The sequence below is a fragment of the Rhinatrema bivittatum genome, chromosome 11 (assembly GCF_901001135.1).
Source record: "Rhinatrema bivittatum chromosome 11, aRhiBiv1.1, whole genome shotgun sequence".
In the NCBI taxonomy this organism is placed as follows: domain Eukaryota; kingdom Metazoa; phylum Chordata; class Amphibia; order Gymnophiona; family Rhinatrematidae; genus Rhinatrema; species Rhinatrema bivittatum.
The window spans coordinates 48,865,830-48,878,951 of record NC_042625.1 but is presented as its reverse complement, the minus strand read 5'-3'; the positions used below and the strand labels follow the sequence as shown (position 1 = coordinate 48,878,951).

The 13,122-nt window shown below is 51.6% G+C and overlaps 1 protein-coding gene across 1 annotated transcript in view; it reads right to left on the bottom strand.

Annotated features, from left to right (window-relative positions):
• PPIL2 (peptidylprolyl isomerase like 2) overlaps window positions 1-13,122 on the bottom strand; it is a 109,442-nt gene that overhangs the window by 8,951 nt on the left and 87,369 nt on the right. The window contains exon 15 of the mRNA XM_029619565.1: window positions 7,189-7,306. Within this exon, the coding sequence (XP_029475425.1) occupies window positions 7,189-7,306 (118 nt within the window). The remainder of the gene's footprint in view (window positions 1-7,188; window positions 7,307-13,122) is intronic.

Sequence of the window (13,122 nt, the reverse complement as noted above, 5' to 3'; positions counted from 1 at the left end):
GATCTTCCAGGATCCCCTCACAGAAACTCCAAGGCTGAGACTTCAACCAATTATCCAAGCCCTCATCTGCTTCCACTTGGATTCTTTTAGGTTGCCAGGAGTGCATGAAAACCCCTGTGCGGTGAGGGGAGAGGAAGGAGAGCTGAGGGGAACCAAGGCTTGGTGAAGGAGGATGCCAAATTTAGGAGAAAAGGGGTGAGGAAGACTGTTGGAAAGATGGCTGGGGCGTGGGGGAAGAAAGAACCTTCATCCATCTGCTGGAACCAGTTCAAAATAGCAGCATTACAGATGGTGTGCCCAAGAACAGTTCCTTCACAAGGCAGTTTATCTCTATAATGGCCACCATCCCTGTTGTGCCAGATTTCCCCCCTTCCCCATGAGCAAAACATCTTTTTAGTGGCCCCCCGACACAGGAATGGTTGTATCACTGCTGCAGAGGTTCTTAGAGGCTAAGCCATGCTTCCCATACGCAACTGGAACTGCCATTATACAAGGATCAAGTTCTCCAGTCTGGCAAAGTCGCTCTTTAGAATTCGCAGCAGGGTCACCATGTGGGTGGAACAGATACATGAACTTCCTGGGCCTGATAACCATGAATGATCTTCATTCTCCTATAGCCCAATTCCTTCCCCCTTTTTTTTTTTTTTTTAAACACTGCAGCCAGAAGGGTTCTCTAGGAGTTAGCCTGCCAGGCAAGTCATCCTTCTTCTTAATCTCCAACTCTAGCTGCTGACCATCAAAAAGTAGTAACAGAAGCAGATGGGTGAGAAGGGAACCAGAGCCTCTGGCTATCACAACCCTCCAGAGCCGGAAGGCCTGCACAGATCATGGGTCACAAACCCTCACTGCTTGGCCCTGCTGAACTGAGGGGCTGTGATCCTTTAAGACCATAGCCCATGATGAAATTCTTCTTCCTCTGGGCAGTCACAGTGGCAACAGATCATCCCATCTGGAGATAGAGAATACTTGAGAGCTGAAGCTGCATGGGGCCTTATATGGGGAGATGGCAGAACTCTAGCTATTCCCTATCTAAACCCACACATCTGGACTGGTCTGGTGGGATGATAAAGAATTACAATATATTTAAAATAGAACTCACATAAATTAACATAACAAAACAGAATCAATCAGGGATAAAATAAATTTCCTTAAAAGAAGCCATGTTCCCTGTACGTACCAGGATCAGTCCAGGACACCTGGGTTGTGACTCCGCACCAGTAGATGGAGACAGACCAAAACTTGTGGGCGGAGCATATATGCTACTGTGCCAGTCACAGCCCCTCAGTCTTACTCTGTCTCCAGTAGATGGTGCAGGTCCAGTCACAGCCCTGCCTGACCTGATTCTTGGTGTTAGTCAGGTTTGATTTTGGGTTAGTTGTTCTTAGGCCTCGTTGGTTTTTTTCTTTCAAATTGGGTTTTTTTTTTTTTTTTCAATTCTTTGATCCCGGTTGCCCTGCCTCCCAGGGGGGCTGAGAGGTCCTGAGGGGACTACCCTCCCCCGGTTGAGGCCGCTGCTAGGGTCGAGGACCCGGCTGGGCTAGTAGCAGCGTCAGGGGTGACACCGGGGAGCCCGGTTCACTCACCCCTGCAGGACATAGGGCTCCAGAACCGTGGACAGCGTTTGTTTTTTTGTAAAAAAAAAAAAAAAAAGCGTTTCTGCTTTTGTTGTTTGTTTTCGGCCGGCTCTCTGTTACCTTGCGTCGCCGCTCTGTTCGAAACGAGGGGGGGTCGCCGCTTGCTTTGGGGGGGTCGCCGAATTATTAAATTAATTTTCTGAGGCGCGTCTTGGTTTGCTCGCGTTCGCCGACATGCCGCGTGGTTCTTCATGTCGGGCCTGCGGCTCGGCGCGCGCGCGCCTCTCCCGTGCGGGCCTCTGCTCGTCCTGCGTCCCGGGCAGCGAGGGGACGTCCGGGGCACCTCGGGGGTCTCGCTCCTGGATTGCGCGATCGCCGCCGCGGGGTGGAGGCTCCTTGTGTAGGCCTCAGGAACGGTTCCCGCTTAGCGCGGGAGTGGCGGCCATTTTGGCCGCCGCGACATGAAATCGCGCGGGTCGCGGCGGGGGATTCGGCCTTGCCTCCCGCGCTTTCCCCGCAGCGGGGCGCGGCGGGAGGGGTCTCCTCAGAGGGGCTTCGGTCCAGGGAGGATTCTGGGGCCGATTCCTCTGAGTCAGGTTAGTTCTCGAAGGATTTGCGCTTGCTGCGCAAGGTATTTAGGTGCAAGCGCAGCCGAGGGGGGATTCCTGAGGGAGGGTCCCCTCAAGCCTCCTCCACAAAAAAAAAAAAAAAAAAATACGAGGACGGCGGAGAGCGTCCGGGAGCCCTCAAGGGGGGGGGCGTGCCGCAGCAGTCGGATTCGGAGAATTCCCCCGTGGAGGATCCTGTTTTTCCCACAGAGCCCCTGAAGGGGGCCGAGGAGGCGGCGGCGGATGGTTCAGCCCAGCACAGGAAAGAGAGCACGGGCCGTGGAAGGGGATGTCCCCAAGGTAGTCCGCCTGTGCCGTAGGGAGGAACTGTCGCCCCTCATTCCGGCCATCCTCCAGGAGCGGGGGATAGAGGCCCCACCTGTGGTGGTCCGCCAAGGGGCCAACATGGATCCGGTTCTGCTAGGCCTTACAGGGCCGGCAGTCGCCTTCCCATTTCCTTTTCTTCGGATGTTTTGTTCCGGGAATGGGATACTCCGGAATTGGGATTGAAAGTCAGCAAGGCCATGGATAAGCTCTACCCGCTCCCGGAGGAGGCGCTGGAGCTTCTCCGACTTCCAAAGGTGGATTCAGCGGTCTCCGCGGTGACGAAGAGGTCTACTATCCCGGTCACGGGTGCGACGGCCCTCCGGGATATCCAAGACAGGAAGTTAGAGGTGCAACTTAAGAAGATTTTTGAGGTATCCGCCCTAGTGGTGCGGGCCGCATTCTGCACTACCTTCGCTATGAGAGCTAGTCTGCGCTGGGCCCAGGTCCTTCAGGCGCATGCGGGTCTTCTGCAGAGGAGACTTCTCAGGCAGATAAATTGGAGGCGGCAATAGCGTATGGGGCAGACGCTCTGCACGATCTTCTGCGCACATCCGCTAGGTCCTTGGTGGCAGCGGTGTCGGCGCGCCGTCTCCTATGGCTGCGCGACTGGGCTGCGGATGGCTTGTCCAAGGCTCTCCTGGGGGCGCTACCTTTCACGGGGAAACTGTTGTTTGGCAAGGAGTTGGATGACTTGATAGTTTCTCTGGGGGAGAACAGGACATTTAGGCTGCCCAAGGCTAGAGCCAGATCACGGTCCCCTTCTTTCCTGCCAAATCCCGTTTTTCAGGGAATCGCGCCCTCAAAGATCCTCCGGCCCTTCGTATAGGCCGTCTTCCTCTCGGAACCCTCAGTGGCAGCAGTCCGTTGGGTGGAAACGTTACGGTAGGCAAGGAGGAGCCCCGTCGAACACGGGGTCTACGTCTTTGCAATGAAGTTCGGCCGGTCCATCCCTCACCGCACCTGCTGCACGTCATTCCAAATGTGGTAGCGCAGTTAACTTTAATTTTCGAGGAATGGACCAGAGTGACGTCAGACCAGTGGGTCCTTAACGTGGTAAGATACGGCTGCGAGTTAGTTTTGCTCGCATCCCAGCGGACAAGTTTCTGGTATCGCCCGGCAAGGATCCCATGAAATGGGTGGCGGCAAGGATCCCATGAAATGGGTGGCGGGGCTGGACACTCTCCGGCGATTGGAGAGCTTGGGAGCCGTTTCCCCCGTCCCGGTCGATCAGCGCGGCAGGGGCCGGTACTCCATTTACGTCGTGGGTCCAAAGAAGGACGGCACGTCAAAACCCCCACTTCAAAATGGAAACGATTCGCTCGGTGATCGCGTCGGTGTGTCCGGGCGACTTTCTGGCTTCTCTAGCTCTCACAGAAGCGTCCCTTCACGGGGGCGTCCAGCCATCGTGCCAGCGATTCCTAAGGTTCTGCATTCTAGGAAGGCATTCCCAATTTCAAGCGCTCCCGTTTGGTCTCGCGACGGCTCATCGGACATTCACAACAGTGATGGTGGTAGTGGCAGCGCAGCTTCGTCGGGAAGGACTCCTGGTTCATCCTTACCTGGACGATTGGTTGATTTGCGCGCAGTCAGAGGGTCAGTGTCGGCAAGCGAAGGCCAGGGTTCTACAGCTCTTGCAGTCCCTGGGTTAGGTGGTCAACTACAACAAGAGTCACCTGTCACCCATTCAATCCTTGGAATATCTTGGAGCCGTATTCGACACGAGGCAGGGCGAGGTGGTCCTATCTCAAGATCGGATATGCAAGTTGCTATCTCAAGTGAGGTGTTTGCTGTCTCTCAGCCGTCCGCAAGTATGCGATTACCTGACGGTCCTGGGATCGATGGCTTCAACGCTCGCGTTGATACCCTGGGCTTTCGCTCACCTCCGACTTTTGCAGTCTTCTTTACTGTCCCGCTGGAAGCTGGTTTCGGAGGATTTCTACCTGCCGCTCCCACTCGCAGGCCAGGCGAGATCCAGACTACTCTGTCCTGTGGAGTGTCTCTTCTTGTGCCCAACTGGACGGTGGTGACGACGGATACCAGTCTCTCCGGCGGGGGAGCAGTTTGCCTAGTGAATTCGGTGCAAGGCCCTTCGTCAGAGTTTGGCTCTTCAAGCCTTCCTACCGGTGATATGGGGAAAGGCGGTCCGAGTTCTATCGGACAAGGCGACCACAGTGGCCTACATCAATCGCCAAGGCGGGACAAGAAGTCCACTGTGGGCGCAGGAGGCGCAGTCCTTGATGGCCTGGTCGGAACACCACCTCAGTGACATCGCAGTGTCTCATATTGCTGGGGTCGACAACGCCCTGGCAGATTATCTCAGCCGTCACCGACTAGATCCCGGAGAGTGGGAGCTGGCAGACGAAGCGTTTCTCCTCATCTGCAGGACGTGGGGGGTTCCCCACATGGATCGGAGGGCCACATGGTGCAACGCGAAGGCTCCGCGATTTTACAGTCGGCGTCGAGAGGGGAGCGGAAGGCGTCGATGCGTTGGTGCTTCCCTGGCCGACGGAGGTGCTGCTGTACGTGTTTCCCCATGCCCAATGATCGGCAAGATTCTGCGGCGCATAGAGGTGCACCCGTCCAACGTGATCTTGGTGGCACCGGAGTGGCCGCGCCGCCCGTGGTTCGCAGACCTCATCCAGTTGTCGGTAACGGCTCCCCTTCGTCTCCAGGGGTTCGCAGGGCTGCTTCGTCGGGGCCCCGTCTGTTTGGAGGATGCGGATCACTTCTGTCTCGCGGCATGGCTTTTGAGAGGAATCGGTTGAAGAGGAAAGGTTACTTGGTCGCGGTAATAGCTACGCTGTTCAGGTCCCGGAAGCAGTCTATGTCCCGGGCTTGTCCGGGATTGGGTAATTTGGAGGTATGGTGTGTGGAGCGGGGTTTGGACCCCACTTCCGCCGCCGTTTCCGATATCCGGGCTGGCCAAAGGCTTAGCGTGCAGTTTGTTCCGGGTCCAGGTCGTGGCACTTGGTTGTTTGCGGGGTAAGGTCCGGGGAACCTCCCTGGCTCTTCACCCGGACATCGCCCGTTTCCTGCGGGGGGCTAAACACCTCCGTCCTTCCTTGCGTTCCCCTTGGCCGTCTTGGAACCTCAGCTGGGTTCTCTCCGACTTATGCTCGGTACCGTTTGAGCCCTTGAAGCGCGCTACGGTCATAGATCTCACGTTGAAGACCGCATTCCTGGTGGCGATTGATTCGGCACGCCGTGTGTCGGAATTGCAGGCATTGTCTTGTAGGGCGCCGTTTTTGCGGATCTCCGACGCAGGGGTTTCCTTGCGGACTGTTCCTTCTTTTTCTGCCTCAAGTAGTGTCGGTTTTTCATTTGAATCAATCGGTGGAGCTTCCCGCTTTCGTGGTCGGGGAGTCGTCAGACACGAAATCGAGAGAATTACGAAACCTAGATGTGCGGAGGTCCCTTCTTCGCTATCTCGAGGTCACTAATCCTTTCGGGTATCAGATCATCTGTTTGTCCTGTTTTCGGGTCCAAAGAAAGGTTCTGCGGCGTCTCGCACGACGATCGCTCGGTGGCTCCAGGAGGCCATTGGTTCTGCGTACTTAGTGCGGGGAACACCTCCGCCTGGGGGTCTCAAGGCTCACTCGACGCGGTCCCACGCTGCGTCTTGGGTGGAAACTTCTCCGGTGTCGCCTCAGGAGATTTGCAGGGCGGCTACCTGGAAGTCGATACTTACCTTCATCAGAAATTATCGGTTGGATGTTCAGGCCTCTGAGGCCGGAGGGTTTGGAGAGAGGGTACTCCGAGCAGGACTCTCTGCTTCCCACCCTCGGTAAGTTGGCTCTGGTACATCCCAGGTGTCCTGGACTGATCCTGGTACGTACAGGGAAAGGAAAATTAGTTTCTTACCTGATAATTTTCGTTCCTGTAGTACCAAGGATCAGTCCAGGATCCCGCCCGCAGTGCTACACTAAAGTAACGGAGAGTCCGCTCATGTTGATTGTTTCATCTATCCGCTTGTTTGTTGTGGCTCTCTCGGCTGGGGAGCCTGGTTCCCGAAGGGATTTGGAATCATTTCCGTTTAAGTGGAGTGTTTTGCTAGTTGGTTCTGGTTGACTAACTGAGTTTTCTACTTTGACATTACGTATGACTGAGGGGCTGTGACTGGCACAGTAGCATATATGCTCCGCCCACAAGTTTTGGTCTGTCTCCATCTACTGGTGCGGAGTCACAACCCAGGTGTCCTGGACTGATCCTTGGTACTACAGGAACGAAAATTATCAGGTAAGAAACTAATTTTCCTTTATCTAAGCTTAATTAAAAACAATCCATGTGCAGATATACTGCAGCTTATTGATTTTCAAAACACCACTTATACGCATAAAACCCCGGGCTTTGAAAATAAACTAAGGGATTGTACATGTAAACGTAGGCAGGATGATGCATGTACAATTACCCGCATTTACGGAAGGTGTTCCAAGGGGGTGGGGAAAGCATTTATGCAATCACTTTCAATTTTCTAAAGTCTGCATGTAAATCTTACGGATTTACACATACCACAGGTCTTCTTTGAAAGTTCATGCTAAGGTCCGTGAGTAAACAGTATCCAGACTTTAGTCCTATGCGGGCTTTCTGAAAACTGTTTGAAGAGACCTGCCTAGAGCGATGCATGAGGTGAGGTCGCAGTGTCAGCCATGTGCTGTACAGTAGGATAAAGGTTCACTTACAACTGGGATTTGTTGGCATTGGGCCCAGAATTGGCCATGCTAAGGACCCCACGGCCTGTGTGGGATAGATTTGGCTTAAACTCATCTTTGAAAGGCTTTCCCCAGAATGACTCACCACCTAAAATCAGAGAGAAGAGACAGGTTCACCAGAAAGGCCAACACAGAAGTAATAGCACTATACTAAATCACCCCAATCTCTCAAGCCCACACCCAGATCCGGGATCGGATTTAGGCACACACAAACAGGATTTGGAGAGGGGTGGGGGGGAGACCTTGGAGATCAGATAGTGGGTGAAGGCCCTCTACCCCCAACCCACTTCCAGAGTGCCATCGCAGCACCCCTTTGAAGTGGATTGCTGGAGCAGGCTCCTCCCTGGCATCTGCACTCCTGTTTGGCCTGGGTATTTGGGGCATTCAAAATCTACTACCCTGGGCAATTGCCTATGCTTAAATCTGCACCCGCTCAGATCATACTAGACAGGCACCTCCAAGGACTCAGCCATGAGGCCATAAGATTGCCACAATCCCTGCTCAACAGAGCTTATAGTCTAACCAAGACAAACAGGCAGGTCAACAGATCATTGTTAAAATTAGTTAATGAGGCTGAAGGTAGACCAACAGGCTGAAGTAAGGAATTAGGTTAAAGACATATATTATGTTTGCAAAAGCTGATCCATGGAAAGTTAGTTAAGAACAAAAGTGGCAAGCTGGGTCAGACCAAGGTCCATCAAGTCCTGCATCCTAACTCCAATAGTGGCCAGTCCTGATCACAAGTAGCTGGCAGATTCCAAAAAAGGAGATCTATTTCCTGTTACTTCCAGGGATAGCAATAGCTAATGATGTTTCACTGACTTTTCCTCCAGCAAACCTCTTTTAAACTCTGCTTGTTGGCTGTCTTGACCCCATCCTCTGGCAAGATGCCACAGCTTGATTTTGCACCGAGTGAAAAAGTACGTTCTATGCTTTGTTTCCAATCTGCTGGTTGTTCGCTTCATGGAGTGGCCCCTTGTCTTAGTATTATTTGAAAGCGTACATAACCATCCTTCATTTAGCCCTTCCACCTCAGTCATGATTTTATAAATCTCATGTCCCCTTGCCACTGTCTTTTTTCCCAGCTGAAGAGCTCTAGCCTGGGTAGTCTATCTTCACAGGAGAGCTGTTCCAGCTCCTTTTATTTCTTGCCCACCCTTCGGAGTACAATAAAACATACATAAAACAGAACTCAAATACACTACAGACAAATAACAGACAAACAATCCTAGAATAAGCTGCTTTCTGGAATCCACAGAAGAAAGTTGTGGAATATTAATGGCAAGACTGCGGATCTTTTAAGGAGGAGCACCACATTATAATGTCACAATACAGTGCTGCAGGACGAAGTCTAAATTACTGCTACAAATGCTGCTTTAAAGGGGAAGGTTTTAAGAGCTTTTTCAAATGCCTTAAGTTCGTTTTTGCTGCGTACAGCTAGCGATAAAGAATTGCACACAGTGGGACCGGAAACAGAGAAAGTTCTTTCCTGGGTCTCTGTCAAGCGTGCAGTATTAGTATTTAAGAGATTGTGTATAACAGCAGCCAGTACGTACTATATTCACTAATGTATTGGTGACCAATGTAATGGCTGGAGGACTGGGTGACATGTTCATGGACATTAATATCTGTCAGTAGGTGAGCAGCCGCATTTTGGATGATCTGAAGAGGCCTTAATGAACTGTGAGGTAAACCAGAGTAAACAGCGTTACAGTAACTGAGTCTGGTAATATTAATGATTGCAGCACAGATAGAAAATTGCTAGGATCGGGTGGGGGTAGGGGTTTCACATGTCATGGATGTCTTAGCTTAGCAAAGGATGATTGTACAACTAACTTGATAGGGACCTGCACTGATAACTTAGGATTTAACAGTACCCCCAGATACCTGAATGATATTTACGTCAAATTGCAGCGATGAGGGGACAGTATGCTGTACAGAGCGACTAAGCACAATTATTTCTCTTTTGTTAATATTCAGAGATAATTTATGACGACGAAGCCGGCTGCGAATGGTGGTCAGGCAAACTGATGGGAACTGAACAGCAGCTGACCAAAATGACTTAAGCAGGAAATAAAACAATGCCATCTGCGTAGTCTGTAATAAACCAAGCCCAGCAAGTACAAGGCATAAAGGGGTCAAGAATGCACTGAACAGGACATGGAGCAAGCTGAGCCCTGGGAAATGCTTGTGGTGCAGTTCCAGGAGTAAGTGGTGAAATCTATTCTAATATGAGGTAGGAGGTGAAGCAAGCCAGTACTGAGCCAGCTATCCCAATATCTGACAGGCATTAAAGGAGGAAGGCATGCGGCATGTGGCTTGATCCAGAATCAAAGCCTGCCTCAGTGACTGCAGGTAGAAGGGTTGGAGCAGGGCAAAAAGGGGAAGCTGGTCTGAGCTGGGGGGAGTGCTCCATCTCTCACTTCCTGCATGTGCAGCTCTGGCCTTTCTTGTATCCGGCGTTCCAAGCAATGACCCTGCCCCTGATTTCAGGGTTTCTGCCTCCGCACTGCTTCCACTGACAGATTGGATTATTCACGAATGCTGCCGGGACGCCAACATTTAGATTGCGCTGGGGAGAACTGAAGCACAGGACTAGATTTAAACCTCCCAGGACAGAGACCCCCCCTCCCCCCGAAGTTTAGGGCTCTTCATCCCAAAGGGCACTTTTCTGAATAGCACTATAAAGACCAGTAACAAAGTACCACCGGGACTGCACGTTACTCACAGGACGGCGGCGATGGCTACACCAGTGCGTGCTATGAGGGGCAGCAATGCTGGGCACATAACATTAGCCATAAAACAAATCACTCCTCGCTTTCCAGAGCCATACTTTGGGGGGTTTTTTCCCCCCATTAACGAGAGTAGAGCTAATTAAGAGTTAGCTGGCTGGGGCCGCCAGGATGAAAACCTTTCCCCACTGCGTGGCTACGCTTTAACTTCTGTGCCCAGTTCCAAGCGTAGCCATGGAAAGACGGGAGAGCAAGTGAATGAGACACAGAACTAGAACATGAGCCAGCCCTGGGAGTGTGGGGGGGGAACAGGCAGATACGGCCTTTTTCAATGCAGGCACACCGTTTCCAATCTGCACTTCATCCAGAGACGCCCAGAGGAGAGGAGAAGAGCAGACGTTTGTCCCCCGTGGAGGTCAGAGCAAACTCTCAAAAGCAAACTACTTGGGGAGTTTATCTCTGAAATGTGCTTAGGTGGGGGGTACAAAGGTATTGTTAATCTATTTCAAACCATTTACATTCCGCCGATCCTTCAAGTTTGCCCTCAGTGGATTTACAATAAAAACACAAGAACGTAACTAGACAAACAGACCACACATTCAGCATAACAGCAGCTAGGGGCTTACTGATAATTGCCGGCCACCCGTACCCCCAGAAGGGACTTCTGCAGTCGCCGTGCTTTGCTCACGGAAAGTGTGGGAGCGGGACGCATGTACAAGCACACGATGTGTGAGGGGAGAGGCTCCTGCAGCGCAGTCTGGGCACGTGCGTGCAGAACGTCTCTCAGCAAGACGACAGAATTGTGTGCGCGGGGTTTTGCCGAGATAATTCGTGTGCAGAAGTCTGGGTTGGAAAACTGCTTTAGCGTGTGCCTGAGGAATTAATTTTCCAAGCCAGCAGCTGCCTGGGGCTCAGTTTGCATAAAGTACAGGCATACCAATCAGGCTACATTTAGGCAAACTGGCAAGAGAGGTCCTGGGGGCAGACATCGGACTTGTCCTTATCCTTCTGTGTGCGAGTTCTCCTGCATGAGTACTGCCCCTCAACAGAGCTGGTGTAACCGTGCCTACTCAGGCATTTACATGCAAATTTTCACAGCAAATACAAGCGCATACATCTGCTTGAAAATTCAGGGTAAAGTCTGCGGGAACCTTTTATGGCCACTGTGCAAAGTTACCAAGTTTCCCTATAAATGACTATTGCTCTCCTATTATCAGTTTTGCTGCTGCTGAACGCCTTTCAGAAAGGTATCAGTGGTGCACAGTATGCAAGTAGCAAGCACATTTCAGTGGAAAGGACATTCTCAATCAAGAGGTCATGCTAGAAAGCTTAGGACTAATGTAAAGCAGCAGGGCTTCACAAAGGCGCTGCACGCACGGAGCAAGCTTCCAGAGGTGATGGTGAGAGCCTTGGTCATGAAGAAGAGAAGGGAAACCCAGTGCTCACCTAAACTGCTTCTGACACTGCACACAGGAGCAACCCGGGCCTTACAGTCCTTATTTCTTGGCATTTTCAGAGGTAAAGCCGGTGCCCTAGGTGAACCTTCAGCCTTGTGGCCTCACACACACAGACACACCATGGCTCTAGTACACTCCTTTCCTTCAGTAGCAGCTGCGACAGCTTCCCCCTTCTCTCTCCCCCTCTCCAAGCCCCACAGCATTACATAGATACCCCCTCTTTCTCCCTCCTTCTCTCCTCTCTGCCAGCCCTAGCAGCATTCACCTATCCCCCCTCTCCTACTAAGGGCACTGGCACAAACACAGCTCTTCTCTCTCTGCTCCGTGTAGCGGTTCAGGCTCAAGTCTTGCAGAAGTGCATTCACAGCAAACATGCAACTCTGAGCTCCTCTGTTTCATGCTGTTGTGTGCACCCAAATACACCCAATGACCTCCCCCACTCTCCCCAGGAAAGAAGCCTCAGGTTTTGGCTCCAGGCACAGTTTGACGTCACAGATAGGTGCCCTGTTTGCTCCGTAACGGCACTGGCGGATGGACGAAAGATGATGGAGACTGCTTACTGCTTTCAGTCCCTCTGCCCCCTAAATTGTGGCGCTCCAGGTGAGCACTTATTTTACTCAGTGCTTCCACCAGCCCTGGCCTCCTAGAACTACAGTGAGTGCCTGTACAAACAGCCCAAATCATCCCAGCTCTTGACAGCTCAGACAAGACGATCAGTTTAAAAACCAGATGTAATCCGCTCTGAAGTGTCACGAAAGGCGGAATATAAATAATGAAAACGTAAAGGAGTGAATGAGTCCTGCCAGGCAAGTCTGGCTGCTCCCAACGTGCAGGTCCAGAAAGAGTGCATGCAGGTAAAAGCTCACTTCATTAGCCCTTCAAACTAACCAAACGATGGTGGGGGTCTGGGGAGAAGCATAGCTCCCAGCACTGAAAGATTTGGCCGAGGTTCACTTCTATGAGAGAAGTGGGCCGCCCTGGAAAGAGCCTTCCGGTGGGTCAGAGCTGAATTTTTGCTTTAAAGAGAGAACTTTCAGACTGTTTCCTTTTGATTATATTCCTACTACGTGAACTGAATACCTCTGTGCTTTCAATTCTGAAAATAATGAAATTGCACTACCAAACTCCGATGCACAGTTTTACTGTGTGAAGTACAAAACAGATTATTCCATGAGGATTACACAATTCCAGAGCCTTCCTACAGGTGGGGTGGGGAAGGATTCAATGCAAAGGGAGGCGATGCAAGGGAGGGCAGAACTGCCTCAGAGCTTTGGGGTAACTGTGCTGTCAGCACCCCCACACCAAAACAGAAACGGTTTCTTTTCAATCAGCTGCAACAAGAGGAGTCTGACACGGACACTTCTGCATTACTCAGGACAGCTTTGACATTTTCACTTTCTGCCAAGAGCACAGCTACTAGGTGACAAACAGTCGGGGTGATTCATATCCAGGGCTCTACAGTCAACTCCATAATCCCGTTTGACAAATCATGGAAACACATTGCACCTTGGCACAGGGAGAGGAAGGCAGTAAACATAAGAATATCAGAGCCATGCAAGCTACTGCGCCAGTAGAATAATCTCCAAAAATCCTCTGGAGAGACTATCAGCAGCAAATCCGCACCGTGCTAGAAAGTGGACTGGACTGAAAAACTGAAGCTGGCGAGATCCCGCTCAAAATTAGCCTCACAGAGAAGAGTTTCACGTGGGGAATGC